The sequence below is a fragment of the Mirounga leonina genome, unplaced genomic scaffold (genome assembly GCF_011800145.1).
Source record: "Mirounga leonina isolate KUSES-001 unplaced genomic scaffold, KU_Mleo_1.0 Mir_165, whole genome shotgun sequence".
Taxonomy (NCBI): Eukaryota; Metazoa; Chordata; class Mammalia; order Carnivora; family Phocidae; genus Mirounga; species Mirounga leonina.
In genome coordinates this window covers 14918898-14941429 of record NW_023270415.1, presented here as the reverse complement: position 1 = coordinate 14941429, position 22532 = coordinate 14918898, and the positions used below count along the sequence as shown (strand labels likewise).

Below are 22532 nucleotides of genomic sequence, written 5' to 3'. Positions count from 1 at the left end.
ATTTGTTTTGTTTTGTTTTGTTTTTTCATTTTAATTCCAGTATAATTAACATACAATGTTATATTAGTTTCAGGTGTATAATATAGTGATTCGTTAATTCTAAACATTACTTTTACATGGAGCTGTCTAGTTTTCCGAACACCATTTGTTGAAGAGACAGTCTTTTTCCCATGGTATACTCTTTCCCAAATGAGTTAACTTTTGTAAAGAGCTTAGAATATTGCTGGCACATAGTAGGGGTATGTAAGTCTTTGTTTAAATAAACAAACTTTTCTATAGGCTTTAACACATGTCATTTTCAAATAAATGATTGACAGCAATAAGTGAGATAATATTCCTAACAAGGGGAACAATTTTTACTTTACTAATCCACATGATTCTTAATGCACAGCTAAAGAATGGCATGCATGGTTCAGAAATGAAGAAATAAGTACCAGTTTACACATCTAAATAAGCGCCTAGTTCACGGATCTGGGGATGCTTGATTGAGGGAGAAGCTAGGTCCTTTATGACATTTCCTATTCTGCAGAAGGTGTATACCATGAATCTTTCCCCCACGTCCAGCCCAGAGGTACCTGCAACCATTTATCAGAGTCACAGAGCAAGGGATAAGGGAAATACCTAGTGCATTTGAGGGTCACCAGACATTATGAAGATAATCCCCAGAGCCCCCAAATACCACCACCATGGTCTCCAGTCAGAATGGGGCTTATGGAAATCAGGTGATAGATGAAGTCTTCACCCAAGTCCATTTAAGAGTGCATCTGATGAGATAGAAGACTGATCCTATGGTCATTTCCTTACTTCACAGAATATATAATGCAGTTAAAGATATTTAGTATCTAGCGGAATCCCCGTATCATTTACAACCCATGGAGTAAGTGCTATTATACTAGAAAAGCAAATAGAGGCCCTTGAAACTGACCACCTTGCTACACCCCCCCCCCCACTGTCTTTGTTCTACTATCCTCAAGAGGGTCAAACAAAAGCAGTCCCACATCTCTAGGTACCTGCAGAGGTTGGGGCTATTTAACTTACTCCTTCAGTTAGCAAAAGCCAAATGAGTATTAGAAGATGACTGCGGGTTATTGCAAACTCAATTTTCTGGATGTGGTATCTTAACTGGAACAAATAAACATTGTGCTATTGACATTAAAAACAGGCTCTCCAATTTTTATCAGTGAAGATAATCAGACCCAGTTTGCCCTTTACTCAGCAAGAGATTGCGATCTTCCACTGTCGTGCAAACTCCCCTCCTTTCTTAAATAACGTAGCCCAGAGATCTTGATCATCTTAATGTGCAAGACTGGTTAGGCAGACAGGGTTCTGGCCAGAAACAGATGGCATACTCATATTCGACAATTTAGGAAAGTTTAATAAAGGGACTGTTTACAACAGTGAGGGGATGGGAAACACAAAGTCATTACCACTCTTAGATTCTGTACCGGGTTGAATGGTGTCTGCCCCAAATCCCTGTCCTTCTGGAATCTCAGAATATGAACTTATTTGGAAATCGAGTCTTTGTAGATACAATCAAGTTAAGATGAGATCATACTTGCTTAGGGTAGAATCTAACCCAGTATGACTGGTGTCCTTCTGAGAAGAAAGCACTGAGGGGCAAACAGAGAGGTCAGGGAGATGGCCACGTAATTCTGGAGGCAGACATGGGAGCGATGCAGCTACAAAGCAGGAATACCAGAGACTGTCGCAAGGACCTCACACTAGAAAGAAGCATGAAACAGATTCTCCCTCAGAGACTCTCAAAAAGCAACCAATCTTGCCTATGCTGGGATTCTGGATTTCTACCTCCAGAACTGTGAGAACAAATTTCTCATATTTCATCCAGCGGGTTGTGGTACTTTGTTACAGCAGCCCGAGCAAACCAGTACGGACCTGAATGGACAAGGAGTGGGTAGTTATGGAAACTCGGAGGGAGTAGCTATAGGGGGAGGAAAGGGCGCCCTTCGACAAATGGGTGCAGCCAATTTGCTGCAACATCATGGGAAGGGAGAATAAGACTTTGACCTCAAACTCTCCCCATCTCTGGTCAGTGCCCCCAGCCAAGCTGAACTGGGAGCCAGAGGGCAAGGAGCATATTGGGGAAATCAATCAGTCAGCCTCATGCCACACAAATGGGAGAGAAGAGTGGAGGCTGCACATCTAAGGTGGAAATGGAAAATATTCTGCACCGGGTATAAGATGCTAATTGTGGAACTCTGGCTAAATTTTTTGATGTGAAAAATGGTATTGTAGTAATGTAGGAAGAAAGAAAGAAAACATGCACATTATTTACCAGCAAAATATGATCTATAAAAGTATTCTTTAAAATATTTCAGTTTAGGGGCGTGTGGGTGGCTCAGTCAGTTAAATGTTGGCCTTTGGCTGTGGTCATGATCCCAGAATCCTGGGATCGAGCCCCATGTTCAGCAGGGAGTCTGTTTCTTCCTCTCCCTCTGCCCCTCCCCCCATTCATGCTCTCTCTCAAATAAATAAAATCTTAAAAAAAAATTCAGCTTATTAAAAAAGTGAGAGAGATAGACAAGATTGTCAAAATGGCACTGAATGCTGAAACAGGCTGTACATTAATACTGACTGTTATTGTCTCAGTCTGCGAAATTTTCCATGATAAATATTACATTGAAAATTTTAAAATAAGGTTTCCCAAGCAATGTAGGAAAAATCTGTGCTTCAGTGGAAAACTATGCACTGTGTGGACTCTAGATGACACCCTCTGGATTATTGGATTCTGATTTTATCTGAGCTATGTCACAACTTTATAAATTGTATGTAACTGATAGCAGGACAAGTAACTCTTGTCTAAGAACATGTAAATTCTGTCCTACCTGTTAGAGTTTCAAATGGCCTCCCTCCCGCACTGTGAAAGCAGTTAGTCTTGCCCCTGTTTGCAGGGGCATTCATTTCAACATTTTTTATTCTGTATGAATGTATGATGTTTTGATGTCTCCTTTGAACCTGTTATAACATCTCCCTGGTTCCCTGCTCACAAGTTAAATAAAAGTTCTAACACATGTTCACTTTTATGTCTGCTGGAATCATAATTTTACCCCTTCTTGAAAGTTATCTCTTAGCAGTGTAGTATTTATGTCTTTCTTGTGAAGTTGAAAGTAAAATAAATGAATTGGTATACTTATGAATGATTGTGTGTTAATGAATAATTAATTGTAAAATATTTTCAGAGTAAATTGTAAGCTAGTTGTACAAATGTTAACAAACTTTTCCTCCATAATTTTGTTTCTCATACCATTAATTCCAAAAACCCTCTTGGAATCTTTGTACCAGAGGTCTAGATGGATTTTCAGTAAACATGAGAGCTCACTAAAGTGAAATATGAGCATAGCAAGTTTGAAAACACTTCAAAACAAAAACTGAGTCACATCTCCCGAAAATCTGTTTAAGAAATCCAAAATTTTAATACAGACCCAAGATACATTGTTGAAAGACACAAGCACGGTCTGCATTATTTAACAACAAATAATCAAGTTTTAGGGCAGGAGTCTCACCTTCTATGTCTACACCACTGCTCCAATTTCTTTTCTTTCTCTTTCCTTTAACTTTGCCATCTTTTCGTCAACGGAACTAACTGCAGACACTGGAATTTCTCCACATTTTGTTACAGATATCCACTGCTACCAATTGTCACCTCTTGAATATTTAGGAGCCATTTCTCCTGGTCATCTAGGCTCTATGTTGGTTCCATTTTCACCGAGTTTAATGGCAATCAATCGGTCACTGTTCTTTTGTGTTTGTCTTATAAGAGTTTCACAGATGCAGAAATAACACATTTGGACGTCATGCCCACACATGGCACACCTCCAAAAAAGGATACTACAGCTATGTCCATGATCTCTTGCTGAACTTTCTGCCCACTCTCAAAAAAGCAGATGCTGATTTCTAAGAATAAGTAGAAAAATGTGTTGAAACAATTTTGGAGAAGAACATGCTGTATATACGCTCTTAATTCACTTTTAAACACTTTAGACTACTAGAGAAGACTGGCTTCCCTTGCATTTGTATTATCCAGAGCTCTGAGTAAAGCTTTGCATGATCTACCCCTTCCTCACCTCTTCCGGGTGTTCATTCAAACATTCCATTGAGGTGCTATCCCCCTTCATCGCTTTGTTTCCCCATAGCAATGATCACCATCTCTCATGCCATATTTTATCACTTTTTAAAAATCTTGTTTATTGCCTGTCTCCCTCCACAAGAATGAAAAGTCCCTGAAGACAGGTGTTTCTGCTTTGTTCACAGGTTACCCTCTGCACCTTGAACAAAGTCTGGAAACAGTAGCAATTCAGTAACTATTCTTTTAATGAAGGAAATGCCAGTCCTTCTCACCACTCTTTTTTTTTTTTTTAAGATTTTTAAAATTTATTTATTCGACAGAGAGAGAGAGACAGCGAGAGAGGGAACACAAGCAGGGGGAGTGGGAGAGGGAGAAGCAGGCTCCCTGCCGAGCGGAGAGCCCGACATGGGGCTCAATCCCAGGACCCTGGGATCATGACCTGAGCCGAAGGCAGAGGCTTAACTGACTGAGCCACCCAGGCGCCCCTCACCACTCTCTCTTAAAGGCAAAGATTTGGCTTTATTTGTTTGTGCAATTCTAGCATTTACCTGGCACATGGTATATATTCAGTAAGAATTAGTCTCATGGATTCCCCTGGGAGACTCAGGTCAATTCTAGGATAGCTGCAATTGGTACAGATCAAGAAAAGCCTAATTTAGCACCCGTTCTGGTTTCCACATCATTTCCCTGATTCATCATTACCTGGGATGACTTAGACGAGGTCATCCATCTTTAGACTGTCCATTGAAAGACTAGACACGGTGGTGCAGGGTAATGGAGGAAGTATATGGTGTTTACAACTTTTGTTTGGCACTTGCTAGACATTCATTTGTATGTGTCACTAACAGGATAAAATGCCGAGAACCGAGAAGACTGCCTGGATTTGGTGCAAGGGGCTCAGAGTATTGAGTTTTTAATGTGGCATTATGGCATGTTTATTTTAGAAACCACTGTGATAATACAGTTTGGGGTGGGAAGTCAGCTTGGAGCTTTAATAAGAGTAAGGAGGAAGCTTTAGTAATGAGTCGGCCACAGTGCCATTAACTGGTTGTCCTAAGGCTCCTTCCAGGTCCAAGATGAAAAAGAAAGGAGAAGGAAGGAAGGAAAGAAGGAAGGAAGGAAGGAAGGAAGGAAGGAAGGGAGGGAGGTGAGAAGGAAGGAAAAGCAAGGAGAGAAGGAGGGAGGAAGGAAAAGAGAGAGGAAAGGCGGCAGGAAAGGGAGAAAAAGACGGAAACATTTGTTCTAGCAGATGTGTGTGTGTGTGTGTGTGTGTGTGTGTGTGTGTGTGTGAAAAACGTCCCAACTCATCGCTCTCAGTGTAGGCAAACTTTCTGACGTCTTCCCTTTGACGGTGAACACCGCGACTTCCCTCACTGAAGAAGGAGAGGCTCGGGTTACCACCCCGGGTTTCCAGAAGGAGTTGCACCGTGGGGACACCACGTGGGTCCAAGCGCGGGCCCACCCACTCGCGGGGGCGAGAGGCCCGTCGCGGCCCGGCGGGGCGGGAGGGTGGGTGTGCGCTGGGCAGCCGCCACCGGAGGAGGGGCCGGAGGGTGGCGCGGAGCCCGCGCTTTTCCCCGCCGCCCCGATGAAGTTGGCGGGGGACAGCGCGGGGCGGGCATGGCAGAGCTGCGGCCGGGGCCTGCGGCGGGGCTGCAGCTCAGCGCGCTGCCCGACCACTCCCCGCTGCTGCAGCCCGGCCTGGCCGAGCTGCGGCGCCGAGCCCGGGCGGCGGGCGCTCCGCCGCTGCCACTCACCGACTCCTTCCTGCTGCGGTTCCTGCGCGCCCGGGACTTCGACCTCGACCTGGCCTGGCGGGTGAGCACGCTTGCCCGCTGCGTTCCCCCGCGCGGGCAGGGCCGGGGGCCAGCGCCGTGGCCAGACCCCTGGGAAGTCGCGAGTTGCCTGCGAGCCTTGGCGGCTGGCTACGCGCCCTCCTAACGCACCGGCGGCGGGCGCGGTGGCTGCAGGTGTTCTGAGAACTCCCGCGCCGCTCCTTGCAGTTCCTCGGAGTCGCGGAAAGAGGAAACCTAGAAAAAGCTGGAGCGCCCTGCGGTGATGGCCCGTTTGACCCCAAACGCTGGAACTGCGCTCTAGATGAGTCTCCGAAACCTATCAAGTTTTTTTGTTTTTGTTTTTGTTTTGTTTGTTTTTTTTGGGTGGGGGGGGGAGAATAGGGATGTCTTTCCTGTCCCTGGCCCGACGCCAGCGATGTAAAACAGAGTAACAGCTTCGAAGTAGGAAACCTAGATTTATCACATTTTAGCAGATCACTCCACCTGTGGTGGGAAAAATGAAGTTGCCAGTAAAACGGAGGGTCTGAAGCCAAATTCTAGCAAAATAGTGCCATTATTAATAATAATACTTAAATGTCAGGACAGTAAAGCGGTCCAATATATTTTGAGTGGAAAGGTGCGGGATGAGGTGGTTCTTTTGTGTTTCCAGGTATGTTACAGATGGTTGAAGAAGGGGTGATAGGAAAACAGGGACCAAAAAAGAGGGATGTAACCTTGAGTTATGTCACTTTGGGCTCAGCATCCACTTCTGTTAAATAAGGGTGAGAAAGCCTACCTCACTGATTCTGAGGATTGAACATTAACCAGTTTAGCAGAACAACACGTACCCAGCACAGAGCCTGACAATATAGTAAGCACTCAGCAATTGAACCTGATCTAGCCCTTCGGCCAAGGGGCTTCCTCGGTGTCATATTGGGAGTGGGAGACAGGGAAAGTATACCAGTGCAGAATCATAACATGACCCAGTATGAGTTTTGTTGTTGCTGTTGATAACTAATTTTTAATTGAAAAAGTAAAGAGCATGGGTGATTTTTTTATGAACAGTAAAGAGTGCAAAGTAAGTTTCTAAAAGTAACTGTATAAAGGAAAAAAGTTCCCCACCCCAAACCTTCATTTTGCTGGTCCTCTACTCAGAATCAGTTACTGTTACCTGTTTATCTTTCTAGGTATAGTCTGTGCTCACACAAGCATATGTTTTGGCCTTGTTTGTTTGGTTTTGGTTTTTGGTTTTTGTTTTTACCTAATTTATCATAGAGATCAGCCTAGTTCAGTATGTGTTCATAAATCTTATTCTTTTTGGGGGCTGTGTACTATTCCATTGTATGGATTTATTATATCTAAATTTATTAACCAGTCCCCTGTTATTAGATAGAGGAGTTATCCTCAGCCAATGGCAATGCCCACGCATGCTGTTCTTTCCTTCATTCAGTGATTATTTTTTGAACTCTTACAATTTGCCTGGCTGTACACAAAATGCAGTAAACAAGACAAATGGGATTTCTTCTATCACCAACTGGATATCTCTTTATATATTTGTCTTTGTGCAAAAATAGGAGTAGTATCTCTTTATACATTTGTCTTTGTGCAAAAATAGGAATATATCCTTACAAGTTCAACCTGTAAAGTTCCTGGATGAAGTGAGGTATGCATTTTCAGGGTTGATGAATGTAACTGTCCTTCAAAGCATTTGCACTAATTTTATCACTTTTATATTACAAATTGTGCCTTTTTCTCCATATTATCACCTACACTGTACTATCAAACATTATGATCTGTGTCAGCCTGCTTGGTGAGCAATTGGTTCTCATTATAATATGCATTTGTTTAATTAAAAGTGAGGTTGATCATCTTTCATATATTTAAAATTTTTAGATTATTTTCCAGTTAGCTGTTTTTGCAGTTTGTTAATTTTCTTCCATTTTGTTCACATAAAATATACATATACATTTTTTACTCATAAAATATCTTTATGTATTAAAGAAAATAAGCCTTTGCCCTAGTTTGTTGTCTTTTGACATTGCTTGTACTATTTTTCTTTTCTGTGCGGACTTTAAACATTTTTATGTAATCACATGTATCGATTAGATTGTTCTTTGATTGTTTCTGGGTTTTATAAGCTCTTCTCCTCTCCAAAATTTTCTCTAGTAATTTATGATGTCTCTTTTTAATGTTGGAGTTGCTAACCTACTGGGATTTATTTTGATGTTAGGAATGAAATAAGAATCTGACTTTATTTTTGTTTCGTCAGATGGCTACTCAGGTATCCCAACATCATGGGTAATAAACTAATATTTACTCAGCAACTACTAAATATAAAGACAATCTTAGGTCCCATGAGGAGTGCAGTTTAAATGAAACATTAAACATATAAATGTGTAGAGATCACTAATAATAAAAAAGTGTATGATTTACTGATTTCATTTTAGCTGCTTTTCAAAAGAATGTCTAAACACAAGAAGGAATAAAAGTTACCTCCAGCAGCTGTTATATATATTGTTTTCTGTATTCTTTATTTTCCTGAATTGTTTTCATTTCACCATGTCCTTGAGGAATTGGTTAGCAAGACTGTCTAAATCCACTGGATAGGGATCAAGTTTCTGTTTGTGAACTCTTTGCCTTACTTTTCTGCCAACTGGAAAGGAAAGGGAAAGGCTTAGAGTGTGAAACTATTTTTTTTTTCAATTTCCTCCATAAAGGCAGCTAATTTAACTCAAACCCCCTTATTTATAATATAAAAGCCCTATAGTTTTAGTATATGAAGAAAGCTTGATAAGCCCCTCAGTTACAATGAAATTTCTCATTATTCTAGTTTTTGTATTTGAAGATACAGTGAATTAATGAGGTTTTTATGATTCTAAAAGTTTATAGAGTACCAAGTATTTGGGTAAATAGTGTTTGTGTGGATCATCTCATTATTTTCTCATTTTAGAAGAAACTGAGATGCAGTTTCTAGTCCAAAGTCAGGTATTAAGTGGTAGAGGAGGGATTTGAACTTGGGTTGAACTCTGCAGAGCCTATGCTCACAAGTATACTTACTGCACTTGCCCCTTCTGTTCAAAACAATGAACATAAAACGGCCAACTGTTAACCTCTGTGTGTCCTACATGTTCTTGTGAATTCCTGTCTTTTATAAGTGACTAGTTCAGTTCCCTATGTTTTTGCTCTATGTGGCAAGTTTTTTTATCCTTTAAGTATTTTTACGGTTTCCCCAAAGTTCTTTGAAGCTTTCAAAAATCCATTGACTCTTCCTGTAGCTTCTTTTGTAGAATTTGTCATATCACATGTCAGTGTCAGTGACTCTGCTCCTGATAGTTACTGCCCTTAAACAAATGTGTAACTTCTCTGAACTTTACTATTCTTATCCATAACATGGGATAACAGTAGTTACCTCTCAAGATGGCTGTGAGAAGGAATTGAAATGATGCCATTAAACCCTGTAAATGCAGCACAACTATAGCTGTTATTTTGTTTGAAAGCACATGAAAAATGTAAGAAGAAACTGACTCTACTACAAAGCATAGTTAAAATAAACCCTAACTTTTTACATTTATTTATTCCTAACTGGAGCAAAAACAGGTGCCTTCCAGTAATGAATGTTCACCTGCTGCCAGTTTTTTTTGTTGTTGTGGACTTCTGATATTTGTTTGAGAATTGCTGAGTAGCAGTTTGTGTTATTTACATAACTTATTTATGTCAGCCGAGTTTTGAATTTATTTGTCAGAGGAAAAGTAATGCTCAAATATCCAGGTTTAGATACTCAATTTGCAAAAGTTAAATGTCAAAGGCAGGAGAGTGATTTGCACGCTTTTATGAAAAAGTCAGCTTTTCAAGTGTGTGAATTCGGCTGGTTTATTCATGCATTAATTTATTCTTTCATTCAACACTTGTACCTATCTCCTGGGTGCCCAGCATTCTGCAGAGATGAATAAGCTGAGGACCCTGCCTGTTACCTAAAGATCCCTTTTAATGAAGCTACAATTTCTATGATTCCATGGGAAATTAAAATCGTTATTTTTATATAGGAGCTAATATGCTGCTTCTAGCGTTTTGCTTGAAACAGAATTAAAAGGACTATTTTTGTATCTGAGGGAGCTATCAAAGTAATGAGCACTGTAACATTCTTTTAACACTTATTCTGATGCCCTCTAAGACAGGAGGAGGAAGAGAAACTCAAAAGAGTAGAATGAATATATCAGAATCTACAATGTACCTTTTGTTCTTTCTGCTTTTGGAAATTGCTATTTAGGTCACCAGTTATTTCTTTGTTGGCTAATTTAGGGACTTTTTTCTTTCCTACCTCGCAGTTTTATCCAGCCCATGGCAACATTCTCTTTTTTAAAAGAGTTCAGAAAAGTTTATTAAATGAAGAAATGAGAGGGAGAAAGACAGAGATAGAGAAAGTTAGAAAGACAACATCGGAGAGAGAGAGAGAGAGGAGAGAGGGGCAGGAGACATACATAATTTTTTCCTCCCTTCTGTGCACCATGGTGTCAAGGCTCCTCCAGTCCAGCCAGCTTTTCTCTTTCTCCAGCCCTTGCCAGCCATTAACGTTGCTCCAGGTTTGGAATTTCACCCTCTACTTGGCTTTTAAATTTATATTTGTTCTCTCTCTTCCAGGTCATCCCTACTTTGTGATCACACCTGTCATGTTTATTCCAGTGACTCTCAAATATGAAATTCGTCCCTTCCTTTCATCTAAACTTCCATTTCCCACCTCTTTAAACTCAAAACAGACTTATTGTTGGGGTGCCCAGGTGGTGCAGATGGTTAAGCCTCCGACACTTGGTTTCAGCTCAGGTCTTGATCTCACGGTCGTGAGATCGAGCCTTCCCTCAGGCTCCACGCTGAGCGTGGAGTTTGCTTGAGATTCTCCTTCCTTCTCCCTCTGCCCCTCCCTCTTGTGCTCTCTCTCTCTCAAGATAATTAAATCTTTAAAACAAAACAACAAAACCCAAACATATTGTCATTTTACAAAAATTGAGAATGCTAAACATCGTGAAGAGGAAAATTAAACCATAATAAACTTTAAATGCATTGATTTTAGTATTCTCCACAATATACTGGCAATATCCGTATTTCTTGTAAATGCAGAGTAACCATTATTGGTGGTTCTTTTAAAATGAAAAGAAAACAGGATTCCTTCAGACCATACTTTACCAAGACCTACTATCTGGGCTTACTGTTCTGCTCAGAATACATACCACTATAAACAAAGCTGATTTTTATTGTTTTTCTATTAGTAGAAAGTATAGCAATGGTATAGAGATGTTCCTTTATATCTTTGATTTAGCTCTTTTTTGTAGGAAAGAAAATGAAACCAAAAAATTCTAGTTATCTTTAACATAAACCTGCACTAAGATACTCAGATGAGCAATAAATCCAAATAACTTTCCTATTACAACAATAGCAGGGGTAACTACCACTCATTATGTCCATGTATGCTTTACGTTTAATCCTGCAAGCAGATATGGAGGAAACAAGTCACAAAGGAGTTAAATAACTACCTGAGATGGTATAGGCTTGTAAGCCCCTTGCAGGCCCAGATCATTTGAGGACTGCACTGAGGTTAAGGACGGCCAGGCAGGCCTGGGCCAGGAGGAGAAAATGTTCTCTTCCCCTTATCTCATGTTGCAAGTTCTAAATGCCTGGATCAGCAGGAAGTGGCTCTTGCCTCGCTTAAAGTGTATCTTTCTAATTAGAAGTGTTCTTTCTAAAGACAAAGAACATGTTGTCTCCAAAGGAAGGGTGGCTAAGAGAATTCTTTATTCTGCAAGCATAAACAGGATGTATTTTGTTCTTAGTGAATTTCGTGTATCTTTCTTCACGGATGTTGGCTTGATACTTTAAGTATACATTGTTATGTTTATCTGATCACTGCGAGTATATAGCTGTGTGAGTAATAAACGGCAGTATGCAGTTGCAAGTGCTGCCTTTGCTCTGCATCCCCTGTGTCCTGGTGATTTCGTAGACCCTTACCCAGGGACCCCAACGCACTAGACGTTGACAACTACCCAAGATCACACAGGTGATATGTGGTAGAGTCAAGGTTTTTCTGGTGAAGCAGCCTGGGAATTTAACTTTTCACTACAAAGCATGGCATGTATGATCCAGTTGTCACCAGCAGGTCAGCCCCAATGAGCGCAGGCATTTTATTTTGTTCATGGCTATAACTCAAGTGCCTATCCAGTGTGTAGAACAATGTAGATGCTCCAAAAATATTTGTACAGCTAATTCATTTGATTTCTATTTTTCCTTATTTCAGAAGGGACTAACAGTAGATGTTTCAGTTAGCTATTGCTGAGTAACAAGTCACCCCCAAATTTAGTGGCTTAAACCGCAACTATTTATTTGTCTGTGATTCTCTCAGTTGGGCAAGGGCTGAGTGGGGATGACTCATCTGTGATCCACATTGCATCACATGGGAACTTGGCTGAGACCAGACCAAGATGGGCTCTAGTTGTCTAGTGCCTCTTTCCACATAGACTTAGTAATCTTATTCTGATGTGGTTTCTGGGTCCCCAAAAGCAAATGTAGAAAGTCCCAGCCTTCCTAAACTAGCACAGTGTCACTTCTGCCAAAGCAAAATGTAAGGCACAGTGTCACTTCTGCCAAAGCAAAATGTAAGGCTGGCCCAGATTCTGGGGGGAGGAATCAACTGGATTCCACCTGTAAGGGGACAAATGGCATGTGTCTACCAGGAGGGGAGGTATTATTGGTAGCTATCTTTGGAGTCTACCAACCATAGGAGACAAATGAAAATTACTCAACTTTGAATTTGTGATGAAGTCTTATCACCTGCAATGCTTGATGACGGGAACTTAAATTTTTACAATGAAAAAAAAAATACCCCAGATTAAAATCCTGAACATAATGGATGGTAAGGGCCGTACATAATGCCAAGGCTTTGCTTCCGTTTTTACAAGGTGCTTACCATGTATGACATCTGTAGTCAATTTTTATTTTATTTTTCAGTTACTGAAAAACTATTATAAGTGGAGAGCAGAATGTCCAGAAATAAGTGCAGATCTGTGCCCTAGAAGTATTCTGGGACTTCTGAAGGCTGGTTACCTCGGAGTCCTGAGAGCCAGAGATCCCACTGGCAGCAAAGTTCTTATTTACAGAATCGGTAAGTCATATACAGCACTGCTTTTCTTTTTCTTTCTTTTTCTTGGCTGCCATATTGAAAGCTTTATGAGTCCATATTTAAGAATTTTGCTTTTCAGGCTTTAACTTAGGTTTACTTTAGATTGTAATGTCCCTCAAATATAATAAAACTGGCAACTGTGAGAAAATTAGAAACCAACAAAAAGCTTGCTTCCGTTCTTCCACACAGTCAGCTGTATAAAATAAGAGAGAAAGAAAGCAGAGTAGAGAAATATGGGGGGAAAGGTGAAAAAGATCAAGGTAAAGTGTTTAGAAAATGCTTAGTAGGAAATCCAAATAAGAATTCTGAACAGTAATAACACAAGCTCCACGAGAGCATGGATTTTGTCTGTTCTGTTCACTGTATCCTAACACTGAAACCAGGACCTAGTATATGGTAGGTATGTATTAAATATTTCTGGAGTGAGTGAATGGCTAGTTGGATAACACCCGAGGCTGAGGAGCCAGGGACTCATTCTCTGGGGCAGGGGAAGGTCCAGTGGGAAAGCGGCATCCCTGAGTAGCGTTGAAGACACTGTATTCCACATACCCCTCTTGTCATAGCTTCCCCTTTTCACCGTTAGGCCTTCCTAGTATTCCTGTAGTGTGACTGCCCCTTCCTTAGACCTGTGTGTGATTAAAAATGGCATGTAATGAAGAAGGACTCACACTGCTCCCAGCATCCTCTCGTGGCCTCTTTATAGATTTGCTTTTTCTACCTGATTATAGATAAGATACCTGCTTGTAACTCAACTGTTTATGATCTTGTAAGAAGGCACTGCATGTAATTCTTTAGGGTATCAGAAGACCGAGGAGAATGATTCCGGGTGTTTGCTCCTGCTTATGTGTCAGATACAATTGGGTCAGTCGTGAAGTCACTGTCCATAAAACAGATGTCACAATGTCTGCCCTGTCCTTTTGTTGCCCCACCAGTGTTATAGGATGATGAATGTAGTTCCCCAAGTTCTTTAGAGGTAGAGTTGCCAGAGTGACGATATTATCTATGTTTTATGTAGCAAGTAACCATAGAGTGTATGAAAATATGGGATGTCCAGTTTGAATTTGAATTTCAGATAAACAGGATATAATTTTTTAGTATCAGTATGCTCCATACATACTAAAAAATTATTTGTTTTTTATCTGAAATTCAGCTTTAACAGGGAGTCTTATATTTTATCTGGCAATGCTACTCAAAGGTCCCAGGAACATAAAACTGAAACCTTCAGGGGGCTCTTTCTGCAAGTGTCCTGGCTCTGTACTGCCTGGCTGGAGTTTTTTCAAATTTGTGCATAAATTACCTGGGGCAAGTTAAGAAGTAAAAATGACATCTTCATAGTGAAAAACTAATGTGCTACTTTGATCATAAATACCTTAACACTGGGGGCATCTGGATGGCTCAGTCAGTGGAACGTGCGACTCTTGATCTCGGGGTTGTGAGTTTGAGCCCCACGTTGGGTATAGAGATTATTTAAAAATAAAAGCTTTATGAATAAATAAATAAATACATACATACATACCTTAACACTGCATCAATTGTCTTCTATTGCTTAGTGAGAGGGTTTCTTATGGTACATTAACATTTAAGTATACTGTTTTTAAAATCAAGAAAACATGTTGGTTGGGGCGGTCCCTGGGTGGCTCAGTCGGTTAAGCATTTGCCTTCAGCTCAGGTCATGATCCCAGGGTCCTGGGATCAGGCCCCATATCCAGCTCCTTGCTCTGCAGGGAGCCTGCTTCTCCCTCTCCCTCTGCCTGCTGCTCCCCCTGCTTGTGCGCTCTCTCTCTGTCAAATAAATAAAATCTTAAAAAAAACAAAAACAGAAAACACATAAGTTAGTGATGGTCAGAACAGAAGGGCATGCAGCAAATTTCCTGTGTGTTATGTAGAATAAGATCTTATTCTAGGGTGCAAAGGGAAAACTCAGAAGAGGTTTAGGAGTAAAAGGAAAGGATAGGATAAAGATTTATAAATTTCCTAAATGTAATTGAATTAATGGGAGAAACTAAAAAAGGAAATCTGTGGTAGAGGTTTTGGGTAGAACATTAGCATAACCACCTTTCCCTAGGTACCATCTCTGCAGTGAAAATGCACAGAACCTTTTTTCTCCAGTCCATCAGGGCAACACAAGGTGAAACTCAGTTTTTGCCACTATTAGCCTACCAGCCAGATATAATTTTATGCCTTTTGAAACTATTATACTGTCGCAGCAAAAATAAAATTTAACAGTGAGTATTAAGTTTTGACTATGGCTTAGTTCTTAGGGTTAAAGTTCTACAGCACATTGCCCAGGTTGGAACTGCAGCTCTGCTATGTTCTAGCTACGTGGGCAGCTATGTACCCGTAATCCCATTTTCTCTGTCAAACAGGCATAGTAAAAACCTATCTTACGGGGTTCCTGTGAGCATTAAATCCTGTAATACACATGAAATATAATTAGAACATTACTTGATATATAATAAGCACTCAATAAATATTAAATAGATGCTGGAAAAGGAATGAAGAAGTTAAGTCATATTTTCCTTTTGCCTTAAGGGAGCTTAGAGTCTAGACCAGCCCTATCCAATAGAATTTTCTATGATGATGAAATTGTTCTACAGTAGCCACTAGTCACATGTGGCTATTGAGCACTTGAAATGTGGCTTTTGCAACTAAGAAATTGAATTTTTAATTTCATTTAATGTTAATTAGTTTAAATTTAAATAGCCACACATGGCTAATGGCTACCCCATTGGACAGCACAGGTCTAGACAACTATGTTGGTGAGCTTGGAAATTTAGGCCGGTAACTATTTTCTTGACTGCAGACTTTCAATCATTCTGCTTGTATTTTTCACCATTTTAGCTTTTCTGCCAATGTCTGAAGTAGTATAGTATATTTGAGCTGGGTTATCCATGAATTGATTACTCAAATTCTTACCAGGCAGCTGAGGCTCTTAAAAAGCAAAGGGCAATCCCATTATGCCTTTCTGGGAATACTTCTGATTGTCTCTTTTCTATCTTCGATTTTTTCCTTGCTAGAAGACACTCCCTATCAACATTTAAATCTATTAAGGGTCAGCCATCCAAAACAAAACAAAAACTCCTTCTCAATCCCACAAGATCCTCCAGCCTCCACCCCAGCCATCTCCCTACTCCTCATTCTCAGCCAAACATCTCAAATTAGTGATGTTCACCATCCATATTTTCACAGTTTTTCACAATTCCTCTCAATCCACCCTGGCCTCGTTTCACTTTCACCTCTGTGCTGAAATGGCCTTAACAAATCATCAGTGACCTTCTTTTCACCAAATCTAGTGGACATGTTTAGTTCTGTTTTACTTGATCTCTCAACACAGCAAACCACTTCCTCTTTCTTGAGATATCCTCTTCCCTTGGCTTTTCTAATGCTACATTCTCCTGATGTTTTCCTGACTTAAACTGGCTGCTCCTTCTGAGTCTCCTTTACTGGCACCACCTGTTCTACCACCTTTTCAATTCTGAAATTCTTTAGGGCACTTCCTCTTCTTATGCTACTTTCTGTGTAGACCTAAGATAATCCCTGTTGCAGGCTGCCATGCAAGTACAAACAACTCTCAGATTTCTGTCTTCACCCCACCATCTCCTGTCCCCAGGGATCTGTAGGAGCAGCTCCCTATTCCAACTGTCTCCAGTTGGATGTCTCTCATTCACCATTTTTACGTGTCCAAAACTACTTACGATTTTTTCCTCCCAAAACATTTCTCTTTCACTGTTTCCTCTCTCAATAAATGGTACCACCATTCTACCCAGTTGCCCAAGCCAGAAACTTTGGTATTTTGAAACTTTACCATTACTTAATCATGAATCTTTTCTTTCCCCTTTCTCATTTGTCTCCTTAGGCGCTCCTTGGAACCTTCAGTATGAAGACTTGCATTTTTTTCAGCTTTGGAACATTTTTCTCTACTGTTATTCCTCTTTCCCCTCTTCCCTATTCCCTGCATTATTTCCTTCCAGAACTCTAATTAGTTGGATGTCAAAACTCTGGATCTAGCTGCATGTCTCTAGCTGCATGAGTCTTTTGATGCATACATATCAATTGCTGGCTCTTTTCAGTTTGGTATTCCAAACCATTATGCACTCATTGGCTGTGTCTTTTCTGCTATTTGTCCCATCAACTGAGATTTACTTGAATTATCATCTTTTTATTTCCAAGATCTCAACTGATTCTTTTAAATAATAACCTGTTCTTATAATAATAGCCTACATTACCCTTTTATTCCCTCACTGAAACTATCTTGCTTCTTTTTAATGTCTCTTGCTTTATTAACTGTTTCCTTAGGTTTTAATGTCTTTGTCTATTGAGTGTGGTTCCCCTCTTCTTTGTGTGTATTTTTAAAAATGTTATAATACTTAGTGAATGTGTATCTTCTTTTAAGATCACCTGTTTGCCTGTCCATTACTGTCCTTTCTGCTTGCCCTGGCCTGCCCAGGGATGGTGGGGGAGGGGAGAGGACAGGAATGTCAGTAATGCTTTGTTGTTTCCCCTGGGTGTAGGCAGCTACCAGAGTGCTTCCCTGGCTCTTTTCCAAAGCCCACACTTACTGTTCTGGCCTGTGCAGACATGACAGCTATGTGCTGTTGCCACCGAGGGGTGTCTGATACATCAGCCTGCCAGTCTGCTCTTCATCCATTTCCCTTAGCAACCTCTTCGGTTACTATAGGGACCTTAGTTACTCTTTATAATCCTTTATCATCCAAAAGCCCTTGCTTTTCCCATTTCCAACACCTCCGAGCTGGGAGCATACCTGGGGACATTTTCCTCTTTAGCCACAACCCTCTCCTGAATGTTTTGGGCTATAGCTTCATCTGGCAATCAAATCCAGCCTGTATTCATTCTCTTCTCCCCCATGCCCTTATCTGTTTTTCCCTAGGGATTTGAGGATAGAGGAAATAGCAGGAACATGTTTTTGGACTACCAAATTGATCCATTATTCAATTCACGCTCTTTGTACATGTTTTTATTTCTACTGACATTTTAAGTCTCAAAAGAATTAGTTTCCCTTTGTAAATCTTCCTGAATCCTTACACTATGCTGAGATATGCTATTTTTAAAATTTTTTTTAGCACAATGGGACCCCAAAGTTTTCACAGCTTATGATGTTTTTCGCGTAAGTCTAATCACATCCGAGCTTATTGTACAGGAGGTAGAAACGCAACGGAATGGTATCAAGGCTATCTTTGATCTAGAAGGCTGGCAGTTTTCTCATGCTTTTCAAATCACCCCATCCGTAGCCAAGAAGATTGCTGCTGTTCTTACAGTAAGTGTATATTTTAACTCTTTGGGATACTAATTCCAAATAATAGATTTCAATTTAGTTATATGTTCAACAAAGCAAGAGTATAATACATTTATTAGAAAATAAATAATTTTAAAATGACACATAGAATTCAATAATGCTAAGAGGAAATAAAGTGCTATTAATTCATAAAAGAAAGACTGTTGCAAGAAACTGAAAATAGGTTCAAAATTAGTAACTACAGAATTTATACATTTAAATAATAGCGTGGTAACTTTCTCTTTCTGTTATTAATATTTTCTTCCTAAATTAAAAAATTGACTCAAAACAATATTTATAGCAATGGTACAATAAAATGTTACATTCTTGGTGGGTATAAATTGATACAATCCCTTCAGAAATTAAAAGGTTTTTAAGATGGCCATCATCTTTGATCCGGTAATTCTACTTTCGGGGACCTAGCCAATGAATAATCTGAAATACAGTAAAGACTTCATATATAATAACAATAGTAGCTTATTATGTGCCAAGTACTTTGCTAAATGTCTCAAGTGCATTACCCTTTAATGACCAAACAAGCCTATAGCTATTATTTTTCCCATTTTACAGATTAATTAACTGTGTCAGAGGGGTGACATAGCAATGCCCAAGCACACACATTTTGTCAACAGTGAAGCAAGAATTCCAGTTCAGGTCATCTGAATGTAGGAGTTGTGTTTATAACCACCATTGCCTCCGATAAATAAAGATAGTTACTATAGGATCAATTTTTATAGATGAGAATTAGAAACAGTTTATTTTTCCAGAAATAGGAAAATTATGGTATATCCATTTGATAGATTATCGCAACAATATTAAAACTCATGATATGTGTAAAAATTGTATTATGTCAATGAAACAAAACGGGGTGCAAATTATTTAGACAGCATATTGGCAATTATGTTTAAAATAAAATTATTCATAGAAAGAACCTGGAAGGAAAAGCTCCAAATTGATAACACATCTGTAAAAGGTATGCATAGGGGGAAAAAAAAAAGAATTTTGCATGAAAGAAATTTGGCGGGAGAAATCTGTATGTGAGCACATTTTGTGTAGGAAAACTATTGATGAAGTGTTTTTTTTTTAATTCTTAATGTTTTAAGCTTTCTAAATAAACCTGTATTACTTTGATGTGAAAGACCTATACCTGTGCCAGAAGTTTAAAAGTGTGTGTTTACTATTTCTTCAGCTTCTATGAGATTTTAATTTTTTTCTCAAAATAAAAATTAGGGGAACATGGTTAAATATAAACATCCAAATGACTCACTGGTTCGTTGAAAGAACATTTATATGTGGTTGGAAAAGATATTTTCTGTGTCTTACTTACAAAAGATGCAGGTCTTTCTTAAAATACTTTGCCTAAGCTATAAGGTGAAACCTTTTTCAGAGATCTTTCCTTAATCTAGTGACTGTGAACTGCAGAGCAGGATATTGTGTTGATGGAATAAATAATTCTGAAAATAAAATCCCACTTTAGGTACTGCACTAAGTAAAGCAAGTGTTCAGAGAAGGGACTGGTCAATAGGAATATATATTGATTTATGCTTTGTTATTAATAATTTTTTTCTTTATTTTCAAAAGGATTCCTTTCCATTAAAAGTTCGTGGTATTCATTTGATAAATGAGCCAATAATTTTCCATGCTGTCTTTTCCATGATTAAACCATTCCTGACTGAAAAAATTAAGGAACGGGTAAGTAAAACATATTCAAGTCATTATTCTTCTGTACCAAATGTTCCAATCCTTTTTATTTAAGGATTGCATTATTACCTCCCCTCCCCACAATTAGCCCAATGTTTTAAGTATTTGTCTAACAAAGCATTTTTATAAATTAAAATTCCTTTTTAATTTGGAAAATCAAGTTAGGCTGTGGGGGGAACAGCCTCTCATTCATTGAAGTGGGAGTGCAAAATGGTATATTCCCTATAGAGGGCAGTGTGATAACAGTTATCAAAATCACAGGCTTTGCACTTTTGGGATTTTATCCCACAGATATACCAGCACATAAACAAAATTACAGATACAAAAGGATTCATTGCAGCAAAAGATTGGAAACCACCAAGTGTTCATCATTAGGGAACTGGTTAAATAAACAGCTGTATCAACACAATGGAATACAGTAAGACTTTCATGATGTAAAGTGAAATAAAAAAATGAAGAATAGTTTTTATAGTATACTACCTTTTGTATAAAAAGGGGAGAAATCAGAATCTCTAGTTGTATTTACATTAAAAGGATACAAGAAAGCAACCTAACTATATGTAATAGAGTAGAGGTGTGGATGGGGTGGATGAGGTTTGAGTAGGGACCAAGGCATCTCATTGTATATCTTTTATCTTGTTTTGATTTCTAGCCATATGAATGTATTATCTGTGCAAATAAAAAATAAATGTATTTAAATTAGACATGCATAACTGAAAACCACAATACCCAAGGTATGTGACTTAATGTCATGTTAATTAAAGCAAAGAGATTTGATGGGTTTCTTTGTTTTTGTTTTTACCTATCTTGTGGAGCCTTATCTCAGGTGAATATCTAATATCTCTTAGGATTTTTCAAGTATTAAAAATAAAATTTGAATTCCCAAGAATGGCAACCACTCTTCTACATTAATCTATAAAGGATAATTTGTAGAGATTATCCAGTAGGAATTTCTATCTGTCTTCAAGAAGAACTACACCTATGAAGATGGCCACTTTTCATTCTAGCATTTTTAAAAAAGTCAATTTTGCGGGGTTCACTTTTGTCTCTCTTCAGTGTAGCTTGATAATATCTGACACGTTTTGTTTAACTCTGAAAGATCTAAAAATAAGTATTTCTATTTTGGGTTATATTCTGGACAAATAAAAACAAAAACAATGAACCGAACCTAATGAATAGGAGAATATGAGCAAAAAAGAAAGAAAAATAAAAAAATTGAGAAGGTAGGTGAAGCATTTCAGTGAAAGGTAATTGACATGAAACAGACTTGCCAAAGTAAGGGAGATGGGGACCCAATCAAGCCATTCTCCTCCCTTTCAACATTTTGGCAATACCTTGTGAGTGTTTTTATTTGCCCCCTTCTGAGGAAATAGTGGAATTTTTTTCAATTAGCTGATGGTATTTTAAACATTTCAGAAGAAATCAAGAATTGGGACTCTGAGGTTCCCAACTCCAGGAAACTTGTTTCATTCATTTTTCAATTCTCCTATCCTAGCATACAGTAGCTGTTTTTATTTTATTTTTATTTTTTTATTTTTTAAAGGTTTTATTTATTTATTTGAGAGAGAGCACATGAGAGGGGGGAGGGTCAGAGGGAGAAGCAGACTCCCCGCCGAGCAGGGAGCCTGATGCGGGACTCGATCCAGGGACTCCAGGATCATGACTTGAGCTGAAGGCAGTCGCTTAACCGACTGAACCACCCAGGCACCCCAGTAGCTGTTTTTAAATGATCATTGAATGTATAGATGAACTAGCAGATGGAAAAAGGGTACTTATTTATTTTTAGCAAGATGTGCTTTTAATTGAAGGCTCTAAGTCTTTATTTTAACTTCATGGCATTATATGATCACTTTTTATAGTTTAAAATATTTGAAAATTTAAGGTTCTCAACCATCATAATTGTCTCAATTCTGTCCTAGCCAAGAGTATCCATCAACTGTACCACATAAGTTACTCCCCATATACATAACGGTGTGTGCAGATATATGCTTCTAATTCATATGAACTAATACCAGGAAGTATATTTTTATCATCTCTAGAACAGTCTCAGGATGTTAGATATTTTGCTAAGAATCACCTGTACATTAGGGAATAGACCATATAAAATAATTTTATTTAGAGTTTTAAAAATCTATTTTTGAGGGGCGCCTGGGTGGCTCAGTTGGTTAAGCGACTGCCTTCGGCTCAGGTCATGATCCTGGAGTCCCGGGATCGAGTCCCGCATCAGGCTCCCTGCTCAGCGGGGAGTCTGCTTCTCCCTCTGACCCTCCCCCCTCTCATGCTCTATCTCATTCTCTCTCTCAAATAAATAAATAAAATCTTTAAAAAAAAATCTATTTTTGAAAGAGGACAGAATATCTTTCTATAAATCTTATATAGTTATACAAATACAAATACATATAAAAAACAATAAGGTGGTTAGACTCATAAGCAGCACAATAGAAATTTAAGTGTAATTCTTACATAAGCAGAGAAATAAAGGGCACAGTATCTATACATGCTCTCCTCTCTTGA

At 39.1% G+C, this 22532-nt stretch overlaps 1 protein-coding gene across 5 annotated transcripts in view; it reads left to right on the top strand.

Moving 5' to 3' along the window:
* The first annotated feature begins 5665 nt into the window (after positions 1-5665).
* Positions 5666-22532, top strand: part of TTPA (alpha tocopherol transfer protein) — a 32011-nt gene continuing 15144 nt past the window's right edge. For 3 of the 5 annotated variants that reach the window (XR_004680397.1, XR_004680398.1, XR_004680396.1), the window contains exons 1-4: positions 5666-5902; positions 12853-13006; positions 18106-18299; positions 19899-20009. Coding sequence is in view for 2 of the 5 variants with exons in the window: in XM_035011237.1 (XP_034867128.1) it covers positions 5705-5902; positions 12853-13006; positions 18106-18299; positions 19899-20009; positions 20310-20393 (741 nt within the window). In the remaining 3 variants the exon portion in view is untranslated. Of the gene's footprint in view, positions 5903-12852; positions 13007-18105; positions 18300-19898; positions 20010-20309; positions 20796-22532 lie in introns of those variants that run through there. The other 2 variants (XM_035011237.1, XM_035011236.1) reach the window with 2 other exon arrangements.